General features: G+C 42.5%; 1 protein-coding gene across 1 annotated transcript; it reads right to left on the bottom strand.

Moving 5' to 3' along the window:
* Nucleotides 1-4855: 4855 nt before the first annotated feature.
* LOC104095444 (protein WHAT'S THIS FACTOR 9, mitochondrial) lies at nt 4856-23259 on the bottom strand. Its single transcript, XM_070178751.1, has 2 exons — nt 20921-23259; nt 4856-4943 (listed from the first exon to the last, which is right to left on the bottom strand). Exon 1 carries the CDS (start codon nt 23251-23253, stop codon nt 21967-21969), a length of 1287 nt encoding a protein of 428 aa, XP_070034852.1. The 5' UTR covers nt 23254-23259; the 3' UTR covers nt 4856-4943; nt 20921-21966.
* Nucleotides 23260-24199: the final 940 nt, after the last annotated feature.

The raw sequence follows: 24199 nt of genomic DNA, 5'->3' as shown, positions 1-24199 counted from the left end.
TTAACTTTACCTTTTCCAAGGCATCCCTTACCAAATCGGTACCATATAACTTAGCCTCACCTCGCTCAAACCATCCGATAGGTGAACGACATCGCCGACCATATAAAGCCTCAAATGGAGCCATCTTGATGCTGGATTGGTAACTGTTATTATAAGCAAACTCGGCCAAAGGCAGGAAACGATCCCACTGACCTCCAAAGTCGATCACACATGCCCTGAGCATATCCTCCAAAATCTGAATTGTTCTCTCTGACTGTCCATCGGTCTGCGGATGAAAGGCTGTGCTGAGCTCTACATGGGTCCCCGACTCACTTTGTACTGCTCTCCAGAAATGTGAAGTAAACTGAGGGCCTCTATCTGATATGATGGAAATTGGCACACCGTGCAATCGAACTATCTCCTGAATATATATATGGGCCAACCTCTCTGAAGTATACGTAGTCACAACGGGAATAAAATGTGCCGACTTAGTCAACCTGTCAACAATCACCCAAACTGCATCAAACTTCCTCAAGGTCCGCGGCAACCCAACTACAAAGTCCATAGTAATTCGTTCCCATTTCCACTCTGGTATAGTCATCTGCTGAAGTAGGCCACCTGGCCTCTGGTGCTCATATTTAACTTGTTGGCAATTTAGACATCTAGATACATACTCAACTATGTCCTTTTTCATTCGTCGCCACCAATAATGTTGCCTCAAGTCACGATACATCTTAGTAGCACCCGGATGAATAGAATATCGAGAATTGTGTGCCTCTTCCAAGATCTTTTTCCTCAGTCCATCCACATTAGGAACACATAGACGATCCTGGAGTCGCAGAACACCATTCGCTCTAATAGTAACTTCCTTGGCACCACCTCGTAGTACCGTTTCACGAAGAACCATCAAGTATGGGTCATCATACTGGCGAGCCTTGATCTGCTCAAATAGTGAAGATTGGGCCACCACACATGCAAGAACTCGGATGGGCTCTGAAATATCCAGTCTCACAAGTTTGTTAGCCAAGGACTGAATATCCGAGGCTAATGGCCTTTCCTCTGCTGAAATGAAAGCCAAACTACCCATACTTTCCGCCTTCCTGCTCAAGGCATCTGCAACCACATTTGCTTTGCCCGGATGATACAAGATAGTAATATCATAATCTTTTAGTAACTCCAGCCATCTGCGCTGCCTCAAATTTAGATCCCTCTTCTTGAACAAATGCTGCAAACTGCGATGATCAGTGTAAACTTCACAAGACACCCCATAAAGATAATGCCTCCAAATCTTTAGAGCGTGAACAATCGCAGCTAACTCCAAATCATGTACTGGATAATTCTTCTCGTGGGGCTTCAGGTGACGTGAAGCATATGCAATAACTCGCCTTTCCTGCATCAATACACAACCCAAGGCAATGTGTGACCCATCGCAATACACTGTATATATTCCCGAACCAGATGGTAACACCAACACATGTGTTGTAGTCAGTGCTGTCTTGAGCTTCTGAAAGCTTGACTCACAATCATCGGACCATCGGAAGTGAACATCCTTCTGGGTTAAGTTGGTCAAAGGGGCTGCAATAGATGAAAAGCCTTCCACGAACCGACGATAATAACCTGCTAAACCTAGAAAACTCCTGATCTCAGTCGCCGAAGTGGGACAATGCCAATTCTGAACTGCCTCAATCTTTTTGGGATCAACTTTAATACCTTGGCCCGATACAATATGTCCCAAAAATGCTACAAACTCTAGCCAAAACTCACATTTAGAGAACTTAGCATATAGCTTTTGTTCCCGCAATGTCTGAAGCACTACTCTCATATGCTTTTCATGTTCCTCCTTACTGCGCGAATAGATTAAGATGTCATCAATGAAGACAATGACAAACAAATCAATATATGGCATGAATACTCTGTTCATCAGATCCATGAATGCTGCCGGGGCATTAGTTAAACCGAAGGACATCACCAGAAACTCATAATGATCATATCTAGTCCAAAAAGCAGTCTTCGGAACATCCGAATCCCGAATCTTCAACTGATGGTACCCCGACCTCAAGTCGATCTTAGAGAATACCTTAGCACCCTGCAACTGGTCAAATAGATCATCAATACGCAGTAACGGGTACTTGTTCTTAATAGTGACTTTGTTCAATTGGCGATAATCAATACACATCCGCATTGTTCCATCCTTCTTTTTCAAAAATAATACGGGTGCACCCCAAGGCGATACACTCGGTCTGACGAACCCTTTGGCTAGTAACTCTTCAAGCTGTTCTTTCAATTCTTTCGGAGCCATGCGATATGGTGGGATAAATATAGGCTGGTTATCTGAAGCCAAGTCAATACAGAAATCAATATCACGATCAGGTGGCATACCTGGAAGATCTGACGGAAATACATCGGGGAACTCCCGAACTACAGGTACTGAATCAATAGTCGGAGTCTCTGCAGTAGTATTCCGAACATAGGCTAGATAAGCCAAACAACCCTTCTCAACCATGTGTTGAGCCTTTATAAAAGAAATAACTCGATTAAATGAACTAACAGGACGAACCCTTCCACTCCAGCTTAGGCAATGCTGGAATAGCCAAGGTAACAGTCTTGGCATGACAATCTAGAATAGCATGATATGGAGATAACCAGTCCATGCCCAAAATAATTTCAAAATCGGTCATCTCAAGCTATAGGAGATCTGCTCTAGTTTCATAACCACAGAATGTAATAATACATGACCGGTAGATCCGGTTCACAACAACAGAATCGCCCACAAGAGTGGACACATAAACAAGAGTACTCAAGGACTCACGAGAAACACCCAGGAATGGAGCAAATAGAGATGACACATATGAATACATAGATCCTGGATCAAATAATATTGAGGCATCTTTGCCACAAACAGAAATAATACTTGTAATCACGACATTTGAGGCCTCTGCATCTGGTCTAGCCGGAAAAGCATAGAACCGAGCTGGAGCGCCAACTGTCTAGCCTCCGCCTGACTGACCTCCACCTCTAGGACGACCCCTACCCACCTGTCCTCCACCTCTGGGTGGTCAGACTACTGGTGGAGCAACTGGTCCAGTAAGTATAGGCTGCTGACCCTGCTGTACTGGTATACCCCGAAGCCTGGGGCAAAACCTCCACATGTGACTGGGATCCTCACACTCGTAACAACTCTTCGGTGCGATGGGTTTCTGACTAAGTGTCTTGCCCTGGGGACCTGAATACCCACGGAAAGAACCCTGAATAGCTGGTGGGCGATAAGAACTCTCTGGTATAGCACTGAAATAAGGTCGTACTGGAGCACCTCGAGGAGGTGATGGTGCTGGATATGGGGGTCTGCTGGACTGCCCCCTCACGAACTGACCTCTGCCCCCGGACGGAGCACCTATGAACTCTCCAGAGTACCTGATTCGCTTATCTCTCATAATATGCTCTCGGCTCCGCTGACGTACACCCTCAATCCTCCGGGCTATCTCCACAACTCGCTCATAAGAAGTACCCATCTCAACCTCTCGAGCCATAGTGGCTTGAATACCAGTATGTAAACCGGCTACAAACCTTCGCACTCTCTCCGCCTCAGTAGGAAGTATCATTAGTGCATGGCGAGATAATTCAGAAAACCTCGCCTCATAATCAGTCACTAACATCTGACCCTGCTGGAGCTGCTCAAACTGAAACCGCAACTCTTCCCTCTGGGAGGGTGGAATATACATGTCGAAGAAGATACAGGTGAACCTGTCCCAAGTCATGGGAGGAGAATCTGCTGGTCTGCCAAGAGCATAAGACTGCCACCATCTACGGGCTCTACCCTCTAGCTGAAAAGTAGCGAAATCAATCCCATGGGATTCCAATACCCTCATGTTGTACAGTCTATCCTTGCAACGATCAATGAAATCCTGTGGATCCTCATGTCGCTCACCCCCGAAGACAGGAGGATGTAGTCTAGTCCATCTATCCAATAGTTTCTGAGGATCGGTGGCTACAGCTGGTCTGGGCTCAGGTGTAGCTGCTGCCACTGGCTGAACTCCACCCACGGGTAGTGCACCCTGGGTCTGATATACAGCAGCTACCTATCCATGAGCCTGCGCTGTAGGGGTCTGTGCTCTCCCGCCCGCCTGAGATGTGGCTGGGTCTGCCGGAAATAAACCGGCCTGAGTCATATTGTCCATGAATCGCAGCATACGACCGATGACATCCTGAAATCCCGGTGCAGATGTGAAGTCCACCGGAGCTGGCTCTGCCACAGGCACCTCACCCTGCTCCTCAATAATGGGATTCTCTGCTGGATCCACTGGCGGCATAACTGGAATAGTCCTGGGACGGCCTCGCCCTCTATCACGGGCTGGAGCCCTCCCTCGGCCTCTAGCAACTGGGGGAGTAGCTCTTCCCTGGTCTGGAACTTCATTCGAGCGCGTTCTCACCATCTGTGAGAAAATAAGAGAAGGATTTTTAGTGCTACATTAATTGCACGATGGAATGTGAAAAAAGGTAATTTTCTAACACCTTATAGCCTCTCGAAGATAAGTACAGACGTCTCTGTACCGCGACCTAGTGCTCTGATACCATGTACCGATCCGATACCGATCCGATACGTAAACCTAGTGCTTTGATACCATGTTGTCACGACCCAATTTCACCTGTAGGCCGTGATGGCGCCCAACACTATAGCTAGGCAAGCCTTCTAATAAATTAAGCATACATTGATAAAATTTAAAACCAAAAAAATATAAACCCAAACTCTACCAATGCGTATGTGCCAAGACCTGGTGTCACAAGTGCATGAGCATCTAGTAGATTATACAAAACTCCAAATACTGTCTGAAATGAAATAGACATAATGTAAATATAAGAAGAGACACTGGTAGCTGTAGAACGGCTCAGAAAGGCAGCTCACCACTATGCCTCGGGATGACGTGGGTATGTGATGATAGGTCCTCCACTAGTACCTGTCTCAGGTCCTGCACAAAAAGAACCGCAAGTGTAGTATGAGTACGTAAACAACGTGTACCCAGTAAGTATCAAGCCTAATCTCGAAGTGGTAGGGACGAGATGACCGACTTTGATACTCACTATGTGTCAATAATAATAACTGAAATAAAACTAGGATTTTTAAATCAGCATGAATTACAGAATTTACAAAAAATTATTTAATCAGCAGAAATAATCAAATTCCTTCAAATGTAACAATTCTCAATATATTAATTAAATTCCTTCAATTCAAATAAATTCTAATTTATCAATTAAATCTCATTTACAGGAGTAATAATTAATTCCTAAACAAGCAAGAATAATAATTCATTAAATTCCAAGGATTTTTCAATTTATTAATTAGCTTCACAAGCTGAAATAAATTATTAAAGTATCGTGTAATTATTATTATTAAGCACGATTTCTGTCGAGGATGTACGGCCCGATCCAGAGTGTTGTGTACACTGCCGAGGGACGTGCGGCGCGATCCATAGATGCATCTATCCTGCCGAGGCGTTCGGCCCGCTTCACAAGAAAGGAGGACATTTTCTTATGTGCCTCCGGAAGGAGAGTATATTTATTATAAAATAAATTCGGGAGGAGAACAATTTTTTTTAGCAATTAATTGATTTAAACAGAAAATCAAGCCTATGAGATTTTCATCCTTTAATATCTTTATCTAACAATTCACAATATATTCATATATATCAATTAATATTAATTAATCAAAGAATACTATTTACACAAGTAATGCATGCTTTGAGTCCTCAACTACCCGGACTTTAGAATTAATAGTAGCTACGCACGGACTCTCGTCACTTCGTGCGTACGTAGCCCCCACAATTAGCAACAATTATTTAATTTTAATCACCTATGAGGTAATTTCCCTCTCACAAGATTAGAGAAGAGACTTACCTCGTCTTGCTCCAATTTAATCCACTATAAGGCCTTTTCCACGATTATCCAACTATGTCTGGTTCAAATCTAGCCAAAATAATTCGATACAATCACTAAAAATTATAGGAATCAATTCTATAAGAAAATACTATATTTTAAATAAAAATCCTGAAATTAATTAAAAATTCGTTCGTAGGGCCCACGTCTCAGAATCCAGCAAAAGTTACAAAATCCGACAATTCATTCAATTACGAGTCCAACCATACCAGTTTCACTCAAATCCGACTCCGAATCGATACCGAAATCTCAAAAAAAAATCGTTTCTATGAGATTAATAAAAATTTCCCAAATCTAAATCTCAAAACACTAATTTATGGTGAAAACAATGATATACTTGTATATGTAGACCAAATCCGAGTTAGAATCACTTACCCCCAATATTTTTCCCTTGAAAAACTGACAAAAGTGGTCTCTGCTCAAGCTCAAGTTCGTCAAAAATGGCCAATGGGACGAATGTCCTCTTTTATAAACTGCCCAGGCAGCCTTCGGAAATTGGGCCTCGATCGTGGCCCTCGAGCCTGGGCTTCGGTCATGGCATCGATCATGGACTTGAGCTTGGGACTTGGTCATGGTCTCGATCAGGCCTCGAGCCTGGGACTCGGTCATGGCCTCGATCAAGTTCGATCTTGGGTCTTGATCCTGGCCCTCGAGCCTTGCCTTCGATCATGGCCCTCGAGATGGACCTTCGATCGTGGCTTCGATACTGAGCCTCGTCCCTGGCTTCGACTCAGGCCTCGATCGTGGGCTCAATTTCTAGGTTCGATCTGGGGCTCGATATCTGGCTTCGATCTGGGGCTCGATCACAGCCCAGAATATACAGCAAAAGGGAAAATTTGCAGCAGGTTTTTAAGTCCAACTTTTGATCCGTTAACAATCCGAAACTCACCCGAGGCCCTCGGGACCTCAACCAAATATACCAACAAGTCCTAAAACATCATACGAACTTATTCGAACCTCTAAATCACATCAAACAATGCTAAAACCATGAATCATACCCCAATTCAAACTTAATGAAACTAAGAGTTTTCAACTTCTACATTCGATGTCGGAACCAATCAAATCAACTCCGATTGACCTCAAATTTTACACACAAGTCATAAATGACATAACGGAGCTATGAAAATTTTCGGAACTAGATTCCGACTCCGATATCAAAAAGTCAACTCATCGGTCAAACTTCCAAACTTAAATTCTTATTTTTAGCCATTTCAAGCCTAATTTAACTACGAACTTCCAAATAAGGTTCCGAACACGCTCCTAAGTCCAAAATCACTATACGGAGCTGTTGGAATCATCAAAATTCTATTCTGGGGTCGTTTTATTCAAAATGTTGACCGAAGTCAAACTGAGCACTTTAAGGCCAACTTAAGGAACCAAGTGTTCCGGTTTCACCCCAAACACTTCCAAATCCCGAACCAACCATCCCCGCAAGTCATAAATTATTACAAGCACATACAGTGTATACGGTCGAAATAGATTTCAGCCTTGGCATGTCCGGTACGGCTCGAAGGGTGGTGTATCGAAGTAAGATCCCGAAGGGGACACGAACTAGCCTAGAACCCGGGGAGGCCAGTTCGTGATGAGATCGATATCATAATCAAACTCGAACAAGAATCGAACTATGACGCGGGTAGATCTATCGTGTTGATAATCCAAAAACTAACCTACGTCGACTTGGAATCAATTCAAGGGCTCGAACCAGGGTCGGGCTCGAACCAAGGTCACAAGTTCGAGCCGAAATCGAGCTCGAACCAAAACCGAGGATTCTAAGCAAGATCGAGCTCGCAGACAAAAGCCGTTGTAATCCCACTAGAGGGAATCTTGGCAGAAATTATGGAAAAGCTGATTTATCATGGGTCTCCCACTGGATGTTTATTTTATTATGCTTGGAGCCAAATCCCTCCACTATAAAAGGGCTTGTTTATCATTTTTTGCAGGCACATTTTTTTTCTGAGATTTACATTATAACAAAAATATTATTTCCTCTACAAGAAAGAGTGATCATTCTAGTTTCTTAGATTGATTCTATTTTGTTAAATCCTAAGATTCACTGTTCGTGATTGCCTTGTCTAGATTACATTTTCTCCAATCTATATTCACATATTTATTTATCCTTGTATTTTGTATTAAGTTGTACCACATATCTTCGAAACTGCGTATAAATTCAACTCTATCTATGTTTCGGATAAACAGTTTGGCGCCCACCGTGGGGCCGAGGATAACAGTGGTCACTTATTTCCAAAAACATCTTCAATTCAGGCTCGGCTATGAATAGCCGCCGACCGAATGGCTTCACCAACCGATTACGAAGCTAGCCTTCAAGATGAAACCAACAACTTGGCACTACCCGAGATTCGAGCCGAAATACCACTAGATGTCAATTCACAAATTGCTTTGGAAGAGAACCAGCGTTCCGAACCGGAAAGAAGTATTCAGGGCGGAGCTCGATCCGTAGCCCAAAACACCCAAAACCCAGAAGAGATCGGGGCCAGCTTATGCATGATCTTCGAGATATTGCAAGCCCAGCAATTAGCGATAGCACAGCTACAGAGCCAACCTCGTGCACAAAGCAGGCCGGTTTCCAATCCACTTCGAGAAGTCACTCCCAGAACAGAGCCTGCTATAGTAAAATCTAGCGAGCAGGAATCAGGGACTACTCCCGGAATTACTAAATTGCTCGAGGAACTCACAAAACGAGTTGAAGCCAACGACAAGAGGGTGGAAACGTATAATGCCAGGGTCGATCAAATTCCGGGGGCTCCACCAATGATAAAAGGGCTTGATTCAAAAAAATTCATACAAAAGCCTTTTCCGTCGAGTGCGGCACCGAAGCCAATCCCCAAAAAATTCCGGATGCCCGAAATTCCCAAATATAACGGTACGACCGATCCTAACGAACATGTCACCTCTTACACATGTGCCATAAAAGGCAATGATTTGGAAGACGATGAGATCGAATCCGTGCTATTGAAAAAGTTCGGGGAGACTCTCTCGAAAGGAGCTATGATTTGGTACCATAATTTACCACCGAATTCCATCGATTCTTTTGCCATGTTAGCAGATTTGTTCGTAAAAGCGCACGCTGGTGCCATAAAGGTTGCAACGAGAAAATCAGACCTCTTCAAAGTAAAGCAAAGGCAGGGGGAAATGCTGAGGGAATTCGTATCCCGATTTCAAATGGAAAGCATGGAATTACCCCCGGTCACCGACGACTGGGCCGTACAAGCTTTCACCCAAGGGTTGAACGAGCTAAGTTCGACAGCATCGCATCAGCTAAAACAAAATTTGATCGAGTATCCAGCGGTAACTTAGGCAGATATGCACAACCAATATCAATTAAAAATTAGGGTCGAGGATGATCAGTCGGGGGCCCCGTAAGGACCTGTTCATCAGAACAAGACAGTTATTAATCAAAAGCAGACCGACAGGGAGCAAAGGTCGAACAGAGACCGATATAGACCGTACATCGCCGATCGAGTGAACAATGGTTCAACACGCAACGCAGTTCGGAACAGTCAAAGAATTGATCGGGGACAAAATTCTCGGGGGCTTATGAGTAAGAGCGGCTTCGATAAATACACCGAGCCTATAGAAGCACCTCGATTATTAGAATATAACTTCAGCGTTGGTGCATCCGCTCTCGTGTCGGCCATCGGACGCATCGAAGACACTAAATGGCCTCAACCAATGCAGACCGATCCTGCTCGAAGAAATCCCAATCAAACGTGCGAATATCATGGTATCCATGGCCACAGAACGGAAGATTGCAAGCAACTAAGAGAGGAAATAGCTCGCCTATTTAACAAAGGGCATCTTCGGGAGTTTCTGAGTGATAGGGCAAAGAGCCATTTTAGAAGTAGGGATTTCAGCAAGCAGAACGAGAAAGAAGAACCACAGCACGTTATCCACATGATCATCGGTGGCATCGATACCCCCCCGGGGACCGATGCGTAAACGCACTAAAACATCGATGGTGAGGAAAAAGCGATCTCGGACTCAAGATTACGCACCCATGGGGACTCTGTCCTTTGGTGATGAAGATGCAGAGGGGGTCATCCAACCTCACAACGACGTGCTGGTAATATCTGTACTCGTAAATAAAACTAAAATTAAGCGTGTGTTGATCGATCCAGGTAGCTTGGCCAATATCATCCGATTGAAGGTAGTGGAGCAGCTCGGCCTGCAGGATCAGATCGTACCTGCAACTCTGGTCCTAAATGGGTTCAATATGGCATGCGAAACTACCAAAGGGGAGATAGTCTTACCAATAAACGTGGCCGGAACTGTCCAGGAAACAAAGTTTCACGTGATCGAAGGCGATATGAGGTATAACGCCCTTTTCGAAAGGCCATGGATCCACAACATGAGAGCCGTGCCTTTGACCCTACACCAGGTCCTCAAATTTCCGACGTCGGGAGATGTCAAAACGGTGTACGGAGAGCAACCAGCCGCAAAAGAAATGTTCGCCGTCGACGAAGCCAAGCCAATGTCCTCACTTTCGCCGATAAAAGGATCGGGCCCGGAAGGAGAACAGGACACCAAATAGCAATCACAGACAGCGGTTTCAACCCAGCCATACAACCAGATAATCAAAGAGGATGGAGACCAAAGGGTCCTCGATCTTTCATAATTCCCGATGACTCCGATGCCACAAAATTGACGATCAAGGAGCTAGATAAAGTCATATTAATCGAGCGCCGGCCCGAGCAAAAGGTATACTTGGGAACGGGGTTGAGCCCTGAACTCAGGAAGAAACTCATTCAATTTCTTATCAATAACATCGATTGTTTTGCTTGGTCCCATTTAGATATAACAGGGATCCCGCCGGACATAACAACACATCAGCTAAGTTTGGACCGTAGGTTCAGACCGGTGAAGCAAAAAAAAAGACCCCAGTCCGATAGAAAGAACGCCTTCATAAAGGACAAGGTAACCAAACTTCTCAAAATAAGGTCCATTCGGGAGGTAAAATATCCCGAATAAAAAGGGGACAAACTTAGAATGTGCGTGGACTATAAGGATTTGAACAAAGCATGCCCCAAAGATTCTTTTCCGTTGCCCAACATCGATCGCATGATCAATGCCACGGTCGGCCACGAGATCCTCACTTTTCTCGATGCCTATTCCGGGTATAATCAAATACAGATAAACCCGGAGGACCAGGAAAAAACCTCATTTGTCACCAAATATGGAACGTATTGTTATAATGTGATGCCCTTCGGGCTAAAAAACGCAGGGGCCACTTACCAACGCCTAGTGAATAAAATGTTCGAAGAACAAATAGGAAAATCAATGGAGGTTTATATTGATGACATGTTAGTCAAATCCCTGCGCGCAGAGGACCATTTAATCATTTGCAGGAAACGTTCGAGATTCTGAGGAAATACAAAATGAAGCTCAACCCCGAAAAATGTGCCTTCGGGGTCGGTTCGGGCAAGTTCCTCGGCTTCATGGTATCACATCGGGGAATAGAGATTAACCCCGATAAAATCAAGGCTGTTGAAGACATCACCGTCGTAGACAGCGTGAAGGCCGTACAAAGACTAACGGGTCGGATCGCCGCCTTAAGCCGATTCATATCGAGATCATCCGATCGAAGTCATAAATTTTTTTCTCTACTAAAAAAGAAGAACGATTTTTCTTGGACCCCGGAGTGCCAACAAGCATTAGAAGGACTAAAGCGATATCTATCAAGCGCACCACTGCTTCACACTCCAAAAACGGACGAGAAACTTTGTTTGTACTTGGCAGTATCGGAAGTAGCCGTAAGCGGTGTCCTAGTTCGAGAAGAGCAAAGTACGCAATTCCCAGTTTATTATACGAGTCGGACCTTAGGAGAGGCGGAAACTAGATATCCGCTCCTAGAAAGGTTGGCGCTTGCACTGATAAGCGCCTCGAGGAAGTTAAGGTCATACTTCCAATGTCATCCCATATGCGTATTGTCCACTTACCCGCTTCGTAATATTTTGCACAAACCCGAGTTATCAGGCCGACTGGCCAAATGGGTCGTCGAACTCAGTGGGTATGATGTCGAATATCAACCCCGCACGGCCATCAAGTCTCAAGTCCTAGCAGACTTCGTGGCCGATTTCACACCAGCCCTCGTACCCGAAGCCGAAAAAGAACTGTTGAAATCAGGTACATCATCTGGGGTATGGATCCTTTTTACGGATGGGGCTTCGAACGTAAAGGGGTTCGGGCTGGGCATAGTTTTGAAACCGCCCACGGGTGGCATTATTAGACAATCTATTAAAACTATCAGATTGACTAACAACGAGGCCGAGTATGAAGCCATGATTGCAGGTCTTGAGCTAGCTAGAAATTTGGGAGCAAAAATCATTGAAGCCAACTGCGATTCCTTGCTGGTGGTGAGTCAAGTAAACAAAACTTTCGAAGTTCAAGAAGGTAGAATGCAGAGGTATTTAGATAAACTGCTTATCACTTTGCGCCATTTCAAACAATGGACTTTACAGCATGTGCCACGGGAACAAAATAATGAGGCCGACGCACTGGCGAATTTGGGGTCGTTGGTCGAGGTAGATGATACAGGCTCGGGGAATGTTGTTCAACTTTCGAGATTGGTAATCGAAGTAGGACACGCCGAAATAAATTCTACAAGCTTAACCTGGGATTGGAGAAACAAGTATATCGAATATTTGAAAAACGGAAAACTCACATTGGACCCTAAAGATTCCAGAACCCTACGGACCAAGGCTGCTCGATTCACTCTGGCTTCAGATGAAACACTGTTCTGAAGAACGTTCGATGGACCGTTGGCGGTATGCTTGGGCCCGGGGGATGTCGATTATGTCCTACGGGAAGTACATGAGGGTACTTGCGGGAATCACTCTGGAGCCGACACATTAGTCCAAAAAATAATTAGAGCAGGGTATTATTGGATCGATATGGGCAAAGATACGAAGGAATTTGTTCATAAATGTGATAAATGTCAAAGGTTTGTACCAATGATCCACCAGCCCGGAGAACAACTCCACTCGGTTCTATCCCCGTGGCCTTTTATTAAATGGGGAATGGATATCGTCGGCCTTCTGCCATCGACCCCAGGTAAAGCCAAATTCATTTTGTTTATGACTGATAATTTTTATGGTTGAAGCGCAGGCGTTCGAGAAAATAAGAGAGAAAGAAGTTATAGACTTTATTTGGGATCATATCATATGCCGGTTCGGGATACCCGCCGAAATAGTATGTGACAATGGAAAGCAATTCATTGGCGGCAAAGTAACAAGATTCCTCGAAGACCACAAGATAAGAAGGATACTGTCGGCACCATACCACCCCAGTGGGAATGGGCAGGCCGAATCAACAAATAAAACTGTCATTCAAAACTTAAAGAAGAGGTTGAACGATGCTAAAGGGAGATGGAGAGAAATCCTACCCGAAGTCCTTTGGGCATATCGGACAACATCAAATCCAGTACGGGGGCGACCCCGTTCTCCTTAGTATATGGATCCGAAGCATTGATACCAGTCGAGGTTGGTGAACCCAGTGCCAGATTTTGATTCTCGGTGGAAGAATCAAATAACGAGGCTATGAACACAAGCCTCGAACTATCGGACGAAAGGCGAGAAGCTGCCCTCGTCCGAATGGCCGCCCAAAAACAGCGAATCGAAAGGTATTATAATCGAAGAACCAAGCTCCGCCATTTCAAGCCTGGGGACTTAGTGTTGAGAAAAATTACCATCAATACCCAAAATCCGAATGAAGGGAAGCTAGGACCGAATTGGGAAGGACCATATCAGGTACTCGAGGACATCGGAAAGGGGTCGTACAGGATCGGCGTTATAAACGGCAAACAGTTATCAAGCAACTGGAATGTATCACATCTAAAACGGTACTACTGTTAAGGTACAACCTTTCCATATTCGTTTATATCTCGAAACTGACCCCTGCAGAAGTCCTAACAAGGGACGAATCTCTCGCCAGAAAGCACGTGTTGCACTCTTTTTCCCTTAGACCGGTTTTATCCCAAATGGATTTTTCGGCAAGGTTTTTAATGAGGCAACCACTGGTCGTGCAACATTTATAATAATATCCGAGGCCCCATAAGAAAGTTACTTAACAGCAACAGGGTCCCGATAGGAAAACTGTAAAGAGCCAAATGGTCAAAGCGAGCCATGCTCGTATAGGGTGGCCCGAACCCAGGCGTGTAATAACATGCGAAGAATTAAGATATAATGCGACCATTAAGCCTACGAGCTATTTTTTATTTTTGAGTTCGAGCAAACATTCATTCGACCACTAAGCCTACGGGCTGCATTAACTCGGGTTCGAATCATTCACTCGATCAAGCCTACGGGCTATTTTTCATTCCGAGTTCGAGCAAACATTCACTCGACCATTAAGCCTACGGGCTGCATTAACTCGAGTTCGAATCATTCACTCGATCAAGCCTACGGGCTATTTTTTATTTTCGAGTTCGAGCAAACACTCACTCAACCAAATAGCCTACGGGCTACATTAATTCGAGTTCGAATCATTCACTCGATCAAGCCTACGGGCTATTTTTTATTTCGAGTTCGAGCAAACACTCACTCGACCAAATAGCCTACAGGCTGCATTAACTCGAGTTCGAATCATTCACTCGATCAAGTCTACGGCTATTTTTCATTTCGAGTTCGAGCAAACATTCACTCGGCCATTAAGCCTACGGGCTGCATTAACTCGAGTTTGAATCATTCACTCGATCAAGCCCTGGGCTATTTTTTTATTTTCGAGTTCGAGCAAACACTCACTCGACCAAATAGCCTACGGGCTACATTAATTCGAGTTCGAATCATTCACTCGATCAAGCCTACGGGCTATTTTTTATTTCGAGTTCGAGCAAACACTCACTCGACCAAATAGCCTACGGGCTACATTAATTCGAGTTCGAATCATTCACTCGACCAAGCCTACGGGCTATTTTTTTATTTTGAGTTCGAGAAAACACTCACTCGGCTATTAAGTCTACGGGCTACATTAATTTCGAGTTCGAATCATTCACTCAAACAAGCCTACGGGCTACATTAATTCGAGTACAAGCAAACACTCGCTCGACCGTCACGCCCACGGGCTCTATTCTCTTCAAGATCGAATCATTGACAACTAATAAGTCTAAAGGGCTACATTGCCTCAAGTTTGAATAAACGATCGCTCGGTTGCAGAGACTACGAGGTCCAAGTTTGATTAAGTGGCTTAAAACATTATGGAAATGTTCATAAGGCAAATCCTCGCAACACAGGAAACAGAAACAAAAGCGAGTCAGCGAAAGAAGAGATATGCCTATACACAAAAATTTATCTACATGGGTGGCTACAGCGTAAAAACTAAGAACTAAGGAAAAAAAAATTCAAACGGGAGCGGTCTCTTCTTTATCAGGTTCCCCCCCGTTCTCGGATCCGCTCTTACTCCCATCATCGTCGTCATCATCATCGGAAACCAGAGCTTCAGCATCAGCTTCGAGTTCTTTTGCCTTTTTTATCTCTTCCATGATATCGAAGCCGCGAGCATGAATCTCCTCGAGAGTTTCTCTTCTGGATAGGTACTTAGCAAGTTCGGCGACCCAATGCGCCCGACCATCGGCGGATTCGGCTGCCTCTCTTGCCTGAACTTGGGCAGCTTCAGCATCAGCCCGATAGACGGCCACGAGCACATCCGCATAAGCCTTTGCCATTTCAGCATCGGATTCGGCCTTGGCGAGTACTGAGGCCAACCGAGCCTCAAGCTCCTCAATTCTTCTTGCTTGAACCAGGCCTTTTTCCTTCATTTTCTGAAGTTGGATTTCAGACGATGATAACTGGGCTCGAGCAGTCTCTTTTTCTGCAGCAAAGCAGTCCATACCTTCTTTCCACCGCAAGGATTCCATCCTTATCACATCGACCTCCTCACGCAGCTTCCCTATCATCTCGATTTTTTGCTGCAGCTGTGAGACCGAGATGTTAGCTATCGTTTCGGTATCGAACCCATAGGTTTTCAAAAGCATCATTACCCGCTCAGACAAATCATTCTGGTCTCAATAAGCCTTGGCCAGCTCGGCTCGTAGATCTTTTATTTCCTCCTCTCTCTGCCCTAAGGAAAGTTTGAGAGAGTTCCTCTCGTCGGTAGCGCGGTTTAGGTCGGCGCGTATCGATGCAGCTCATTCTGGGAACGAGAACATTGTTCTCGATGGACTGCCGCAGCCTACGAAGAAACAAGAAGCAAAGTTAACGAAAAATGAACATAAAGCCAGTACCAACAAAAAGATTTTTAAAGACTCACCTGGTTCAAAGCCTGCCGAAAACCGTAAAAAATATCCGATTCATCGCCGGCACCGGCAACATCCTCGATACCAGTAAACAGGTCACGAAACGGATCCTCTTCATCGTGAGGCCTATCTAGATCGAGGGCCCCTAGAGCTTGAGCTTCCCGAATCACTCCTGCGGAAAAAGCGGGAAAGGTAGGCGAATCCTCGATCGCTGTTGCCCCAAGTGACTCGCTCGGAGCATTCTCCTCGGCTCGGAGGGGTTCGAGGGGCTCTTCGATTGTAACCCCTGCCGGTTGACTCCGATGAGAGGCGTCTTCGACATCCGATAGTTCGGGGACTCTACCTGAACCTTTCTCCGGTATATTTTCAGTTTGAGACGGAGCCCCATAGGGCATCATCGATCCAGCCGACAATGAAGCATCGGTGGCTCTCTTCGTCTGGACCGCTAGCGTGGACTCATTGTCCTCTTCTTCTTCTTCTTCATCCCTTAGGCGCAAAACGGATTCTACGGTCAAAGGAATAACATTCTTGTTCGGCTTACGAGCCGTCCTCTTCTTTGGTTTTGGATATTCGGGCAACGAAGCTCTCTTCCTTTTATTTTCCTTCACCGGCTTTGGGACGGAGGTCGAAACATCCTCCTCATTAGACAGAGGTCTCAACACCGCGTCTTTACCCAAACCTGCATATGGGAAACCTTATAAAAAATATTTTGAGAAATGCCTCGTCAGAGTCCGAGAAATGAGCTTACCGTGATTTTTGGCCTCCCACCGACCCTTAGACAAATCACGCCATGAGCGCTCGGCGTATGTGGAAGTCGAAACAAGAGCCCGTACCCAATTCTTGAGGTCGGGAACCGCTCCGGGCATCCAGAGAACCGCTACATCACGAAAAGAGGAGTGTTGATAAGAGAATAAATGAAAGAACAAAATAGAAGCAACAACAAGATCACACTTACGTTTCATATTCCACTCCTCGGGAAAGGGCATCTTTTCAGTCGGGATCAGGTCCGAAGTCCTTACTCGAACGAACCTGCTCATCCAACCCCGGTCCCTGTCCTCGTCAATACTCGAGAACAAAGCCTTGGTAGCCCGACGCTGGAGTTTTATTAACCCTCCCCGAAAAAGTCGGGGACGGTACAGCCGGATAAGATGATGAGGGTGAACGACATCCCCTCGATTTTGTTCACGAAATATCGGATCAGGATAACGATCCGCCACAAAGAAGGATGGACCTGGCCTAAGGTTACCTGATACTATCGACAGAAGTCGATAACGACGGAATCGAGGGGACCCAAAGTGAAAGGGTAAGTATATACATTCAAAAACCCTTTCACGTAAGAAGTGATATCTTCGTCAGGGGTAGGTATTATCACTTCTTTTTCACCCCAATTGCAGTCCTTCTTTAACAGATCTAGGTGCTTCTCAGTAATCGAACACATGTACCTCGATACCGGCTCACACCGGCCAGGGACCAATGAACCTTTATCAACTTTAAAATCTGAAGTAAGGACGCACGCTCCGGGGACACACTCCTCTGGCCGTGGTTCCGCAGGTGTCTCATCGGCGACACACTGTGAAGATAAAGCTTTCTCTTTCTGAGGAACGGTTTGCGATGTTTTCGCCATTTTTGAATTCAAAAGTAAGGAGTAGAAGAAAGTGATAGAGATTTGGTAGAATTGAGGGGTCCTTTCGGAAAGAAATCACAGTTTTTTTGGTAAGTTGGAGAGTATAAAGAAGAAATTGAGAAATTTTAGAAGATAGAAGATGTAAAAATGGTAAAAGATAAAAGTGAGAGCTATTTATAGGTTCAAAACGATGGCGGTTCATTATCAGTAGTGGCCGACCACCGCTTGACATGCATTAAATGCCTTGAAAGACTAAACCAACGGGACAGCTACCACATGCGTCATGGTCGAACCTGATGGAAGCGACAAGATATAATCCGATCGAGCTGTTGAAAATCGTATCGTTTCTCGCTATATTTCTTTCTGAGAAACGAGGGGACTATCTGTATACGGTCGAAATAGATTTCAGCCTTGGCATGTCTGGTACGGTTCGAAGGGTGGTGTATCGAAGTAAGATCCCGAAGGGGGCACGAACTAGCCTAGAACCCGGGGAGGCCGGTTCGTGATGAGATCGATATCATAATCAAACTCGAACAAGAATCGAACTATGACGCGGGTAGATCTATCATGTTGATAATCCAAAAACCAACCTACGTCGACTTGGAATCAATTCAAGGGCTCGAACCAGGGTCGGGCTCGAACCAGGGTCGGGCTCGAACCAAGGTCACAAGTTCGAGCCGAAATCGAGCTCGAACCAAAACCGAGGATTCTAAGCAAGATCGAGCTCGCAGACAAAAGCCGTTGTAATCCCACTAGAGGGAATCTTGGCAGAAATTATGGAAAAGCTGATTTATCATGGGTCTCTCACTAGATGTTTATTTTATTATGCTTGGAGCCAAATCCCTCCACTATAAAAGGGCTTGTTTATCATTTTCTGCAGGCACATCTTTTTTCTGAGATTTACATTATAACAAAAATATTATTTCCTCTACAAGAAAGAGTGATCATTCTAGTTTCTTAGATTGATTCTATTTTGTTAAATCCTAAGATTCACTATTCGTGATTGCCTTGTCTAGATTACATTTTCTCCAATCTATATTCACATATTTATTTATCCTTGCATTTTGTATTAAGTTGTACCACATATCTTCGGAACTGCGTATAAATTCAACTCTATCCATTTTTCGGGTAAACATACGGAAAGTTTTATTTTTAGGGAACGGGGTTCTAAAAGTTTAAATGACCGGTTGGGTCATTACAGGATTAATCTTCTTCCTTGTCTGTGTCTACTCTTTTTTCTTGCAAGAGTCGATTAATGATAAATATACTTATTCTTACAGAATCTAACAACAACATTCTTAAATTTTTAGTATTTCTCCCCTACCAAACAGAGCATTGAACTGTTGAAGAAGGATCAAGATTTAGCTCCACTACCACGGCATCGACAACCAAGGTTAGAAAAAACTGAAAAATAAGAAACAAAATAACGAGAGAAGAAAAAGTAAGAATGAAAAAGAAAAGCAAAACAAAAGGAAATGTGATAGAGTGAGAAATAAGGAAAGAAGGAACGAAAAAGAAGAAATGTTTTAAAAAAAATGAAATAACACGTGGCAGCGCGTGTATTCACCGCCTGCCATGAATCTGGTTATCTAATATTAGGGCATTATTTATTTCGTTTTGAGATAGCTGAAGGTGGTAATAAAACTCACGCAAAGATAAGGTTTGTAGTTGAAAATTCGTCCATAGTTTGAGGGGACTTGTGCCTTTTCCCTTAATATAACGAATTAGATATGGGTGTGACTTTTAGATGACGTTTTTTAAAAGAAATTATAAAAAAATTACCGAATTATTATTGATAATGAATAAAAAATGAGATGACCGATATTGTTTTGAAAAGCCTAATTTTAATTATGCATGATAGAATAATCGAAATATTAGCATGGTATAATATTTTAAAAATACCCGTCCAAAACCTTACCATTGACGCCCGTCATACATAAACAAAATTCAAAGTTGTTAATTAATATAAATATGTTAAACAAAAAAGATCAGAAAGAGGGTCTTTTTATATCTGAGAGATAGATGGATTATGAGTGATAATTAAATATAAATTTTTGGTACTGATAGATTTGTCTTTAAAATTTTAATTTTATGCATCAGTGTCGGCTTATTAGAATAAGCAAAAATTTGAAACTTCTTATACACAACAGAAATTTATTTATATTGCTGTCCAAAAATACTTTTCTTCGTTTGTCCGAACACCTAACGACAAGTAGTTAGGAATTCACTTGTAAATTCGCGCTGATTGCGAAAATGAGAATAAAATTTAAACTTGATCTTGAATAAAAATTCAAGTAAAAGTTGTGGTCTGAAGGTAAATTTCAGTTTTCAAGAAGTTTCATACTTTCAACTTCCACTTACAAATGGTTAATTTTCATAATACTTTTTTTTCTTTTCAAAATGGCATTTATTTGTGAAATTCATTTGAAAAAATGTACTAATAACTACACTTTTTAGAAATTTGAAAGTCTTGGTTCAGCAAAAAATTTCTTTAAGAGTTACATATGCTCTCTTTCAACTCAAAAAAAAAAAATTAAAAAAATTTAACATTAGCTTATGATGCCCTTTCATTACATTGAAATTCTGACAAAAAGTTAGTATAAGGAATCGTCTCTGAAAGAATAATCATTCCAACTCTTTCTTCCCCCTTTCTCAGTTTCGCACTGTCAAAATGAGTGAGAAAATTTATTCCCCAAGATCTCCTCTTAATAGTCTTGGAATCCCCATTGTTTCACACTCATGAATACTTCATAATTTCATACTTATTGGTTTTGTTTTTCTTCTTCTCGTTCTATTTCTTAGTGACTTTTCCACGTTCTTAAACCAACATGAGAACACAATATTTTCATATTCTTGTTAGTAAACGAAATTCCACCTGGAATAGTCAGTCCAAATTACATGCAACTTAAAATTACAATCATATGATTGAAATGGAGGAGTTTTAACTTTTACAGGAGCGTTATGTGTCGGGAATATACTTACCAAATTGAAAAATAAGATCTATAGCATAGTTGTGAGATGAGCAATATTCTATATGAGAATTAATGTTGAGGAAGAGTGTTCTAAATATGGAATATTGGAAATGTTGCAATGGATGTGTCGCCATACAAAATTAGACAAGATTAGAGATGATCATAACTCACCTTGGGCAAGTATCACATGATGTATGTTCACTCAAGATGGTTAAACATTTGTTTGATACAGACCTCCAATTTGCGCTCTCCTTTTGGCAAAGAGGGATTGCCATCATAGTAAGAATATGACCATTTCGAAGGGCACGAGTCTCCCTTCACTTCAGAAGGGACGGAAAGAGAAGGCAATCTTGATAATAGTTATCCAGCCAGAGGCCAAATCATCCAATGTAAAGACAGTTTCAGCAGCGGCTGTCAGCTTGTCGTGCATACTAAGGTTTCCTTACCTTGTTTTGCCCTGTATATCCATATAAAGACAAGCTGTACCATTCATCTATTCTTGAGCATTGCCAAGATTCCAGCAACATCTGGTCACCAACATATAGTGAATTACTGACACACAAATCCATCTATATACAAGCCTTTATAGCATCGTGCATGATCATATAAGTATCATTTACGTCTTCTGTCTCTATTGTCATATCGTTGTCCAATCTTCTCACGTCTCTAGACATTTAACTTGTCTCATCCTCTTCTCCTTTTCCTTGCTTTTGCCTCTATTACTCTATGTCAATTTCTTACTTGCACAATATAGCTAACATCACATAGCAAGTAGAAGTCAAGGCAAGGTACAAATGAATAATTTAAACACCAACTAGTAAGAACAAGAAACTTGCCAAGGAAACAGCATCCTGGATGATCCTAGTATGTGATATAGCAGCCCAACTCTACTTGTCTATGCAGACAATCCTGTTATTTCTTCCTTCTTTTAAGCAAGGATGATTGCCATCAAAGTACAAGAGTCACTTTCGAAGGCCAAATTTTCCAATCTGTGTAACGACAAGCTGTACTATTCTTCTATTCTTCAGCATTCCCATGCTTCTACAGCCATTGGACTCCTCATTTCCCAGACACCAACATATTGCAATTACTCACAGAATACTCCGTCTGGTAACAGCCTTTGCAGCATCGTGCATAATCATAAAATTATCATTGTCAAATAATCTAGTCTTTCTATTGTCACTTTTGTCATATCTTTGTCGAATCTTTCAAACTTCTCAAGTCTCTAGACTTTTAACCTGTCTCATCCTCTTCTCATTTTCCTTCCTTTTTCCTCCTTTCAAAGAAGAAGTCAGCCGCTTCCTGTACCTAACAGCTCCAGCATTGATTGGTATTCCCCTTCTCAACACTCTGTTCATGAGACTGATGTACTTGTATCTCATTCTCATCAATGGATGCTTCTCAACCAGTATGTTCTTGTTAAATCCCTCCCTCAAAACTATAGTATGCGTCCTAATCTTATTCGACAAGTAAAATATACCCGGATGATGCACTAAAGCTTTTCTAAACCTTATTCCAAATCCTAAATAATCCCCTAAGCAATAAATATTCTCCCTCTCTGTCTTCTTTGATACAAGTAAACTTAACAGTTCATGAATCACCCCAACTGTCCATTTCTCTGCTTGATCACTATTAGGAGCCAAGTGAAATGCATCTTCATAAGGTGAAATGTAAGGCAAATTCTGCCACTCCTCAACCCAATTCCTCACTTTCTTCACCAAATCAAATCCTCTTGGTAAATTCATCGAAAACCTTATATGCACTCTTTTCCTACCCCACAAATCCTCGCTTTTCACCCTTTTCTCCATTACAGAAACAGCTAAATCCTCCCTCCATTTAATTAATTCCAACCCAAAAACCTCACGACCATCAGAATCCTTAAAACCCATTTGACAAATCTGAAAATACTCAGGAAATTCAGGTAAAAAGCTCAACAAATAATCACGAGGCAAACCCAAGTCAAATTTAAACCTTTCAATAACATAAAAAGGAAGTCTTTTAGCTCTTGTGAGCATCAATAGCTTTGCTAATATTTGGGCTAAATCTTTACGGTAATGTGAAAGACTAAGAAAAAGGGTCTCATCATTATGTAAAGATAGTGCATTTGGAGTGAGCTTTACATGTAGAGTGGATAAGGGTACAGGAGGCCTGAAAGTTTTGAAAACAAAAGGGTAATTTTGGATGAATTTGAGAGCAGTGGTGGGAAGATTGAGTTGGGGTTTGAGAGGGGAAATGGTGCGAAGGGGTAGAGATTTTGAGGGATGTGAAAGGATTAAGTTCTTGAGAGAGTATAATGGTTTGAGGTTCTTTTCCTTTTCTACTGCTTTATCGAGGTATGGGTCTCGTACCCATTTGATTCTTGCGTTGACGAAGGTGCGGATTTGTTGCCGGAGATGGTGGTGGATGACGGTGGTTGTGGTGGCGATGAAGCGAATCATGGCGGTCAAATTTGTGTACAATGGCCAATTTTGTAAAAAAATTGAACTAGCTAGTGACATCAGCATTTCACTTGTAACCTCTTATAATTGCGCTCTTAATTTTTAAATATTTTTAAAGTAATGAAAGACAACACAACCGGAAATTATCTTTGCGTTATTGAAATTGCTTATAACAGTAATTGGAAATCGGCCATTTTATTTTTTATCTAATGTCCCCCAAGTGACAGATATTAGGTATTTTAATCGATGGAGAATGCCAGTCAAACTATATTAGTGTTCTATATATTTGAGTATTATGGATACGCGACTCTAATGGAAAGTTTAGTACTCATTTATTAAAAATTTATATTCGACCAAGTCTATTACTGTATGTTAATTTCTTTACTTGCAGAATATAATGAACAAAACGAGCATCACATTCTAGTTATATTCTACATATCTGAAACTCACAAAACAAGTTGTAATTCAAAATGTTTATTGAAGATGCCTGTGGGAGGTTATGAGTTACGAGGAGGAGTATGTAGTTTTTATTATTCATTGTAAAAGAGGGATTTCCAGAAGACAAGGGAAAGTAAAAAAGGGAAAAAAGAGAGAGTATAAAAAAAAAAAAATACACCTCAGCCGTCATAAACTTTTAAAAATGGCAAACTTTTGGCTGACATTTTGCAGTCAATTGTTTTTAATTTTCACTTTCTAGATCCCTTTTCTCAGTGGTGGCTGACTAAGATAGTTAATTTGAGATAAATGGAGATTTATATTTGAATCAGAAACATCATGTTTACCCGTAAAATGGTATAATTAAAGTTATACGTGGTTTTTAAACAAGTTAATTAATTTGATCCTGAAATAATAAAATAATCGAAGAATTATGCCATACTTAGCCTTAGGATGTAGACGAAACAGCAGAAGCAACAGTTCCGGTAACGGGTTTCCGGGTACAACAACAACGAAATCCAAAAAGCAAGAAGATAAGATTGTATTAAGCTTTATATAGAATGTAGCGTAAGTTTGC

This window comes from Nicotiana tomentosiformis, chromosome 1 (genome assembly GCF_000390325.3).
Source record: "Nicotiana tomentosiformis chromosome 1, ASM39032v3, whole genome shotgun sequence".
NCBI classification, from domain to species: Eukaryota; Viridiplantae; Streptophyta; class Magnoliopsida; order Solanales; family Solanaceae; genus Nicotiana; species Nicotiana tomentosiformis.
The sequence above is the reverse complement of the archived record's forward strand: the minus strand, read 5'-3'. Positions and strand labels throughout refer to the sequence as shown.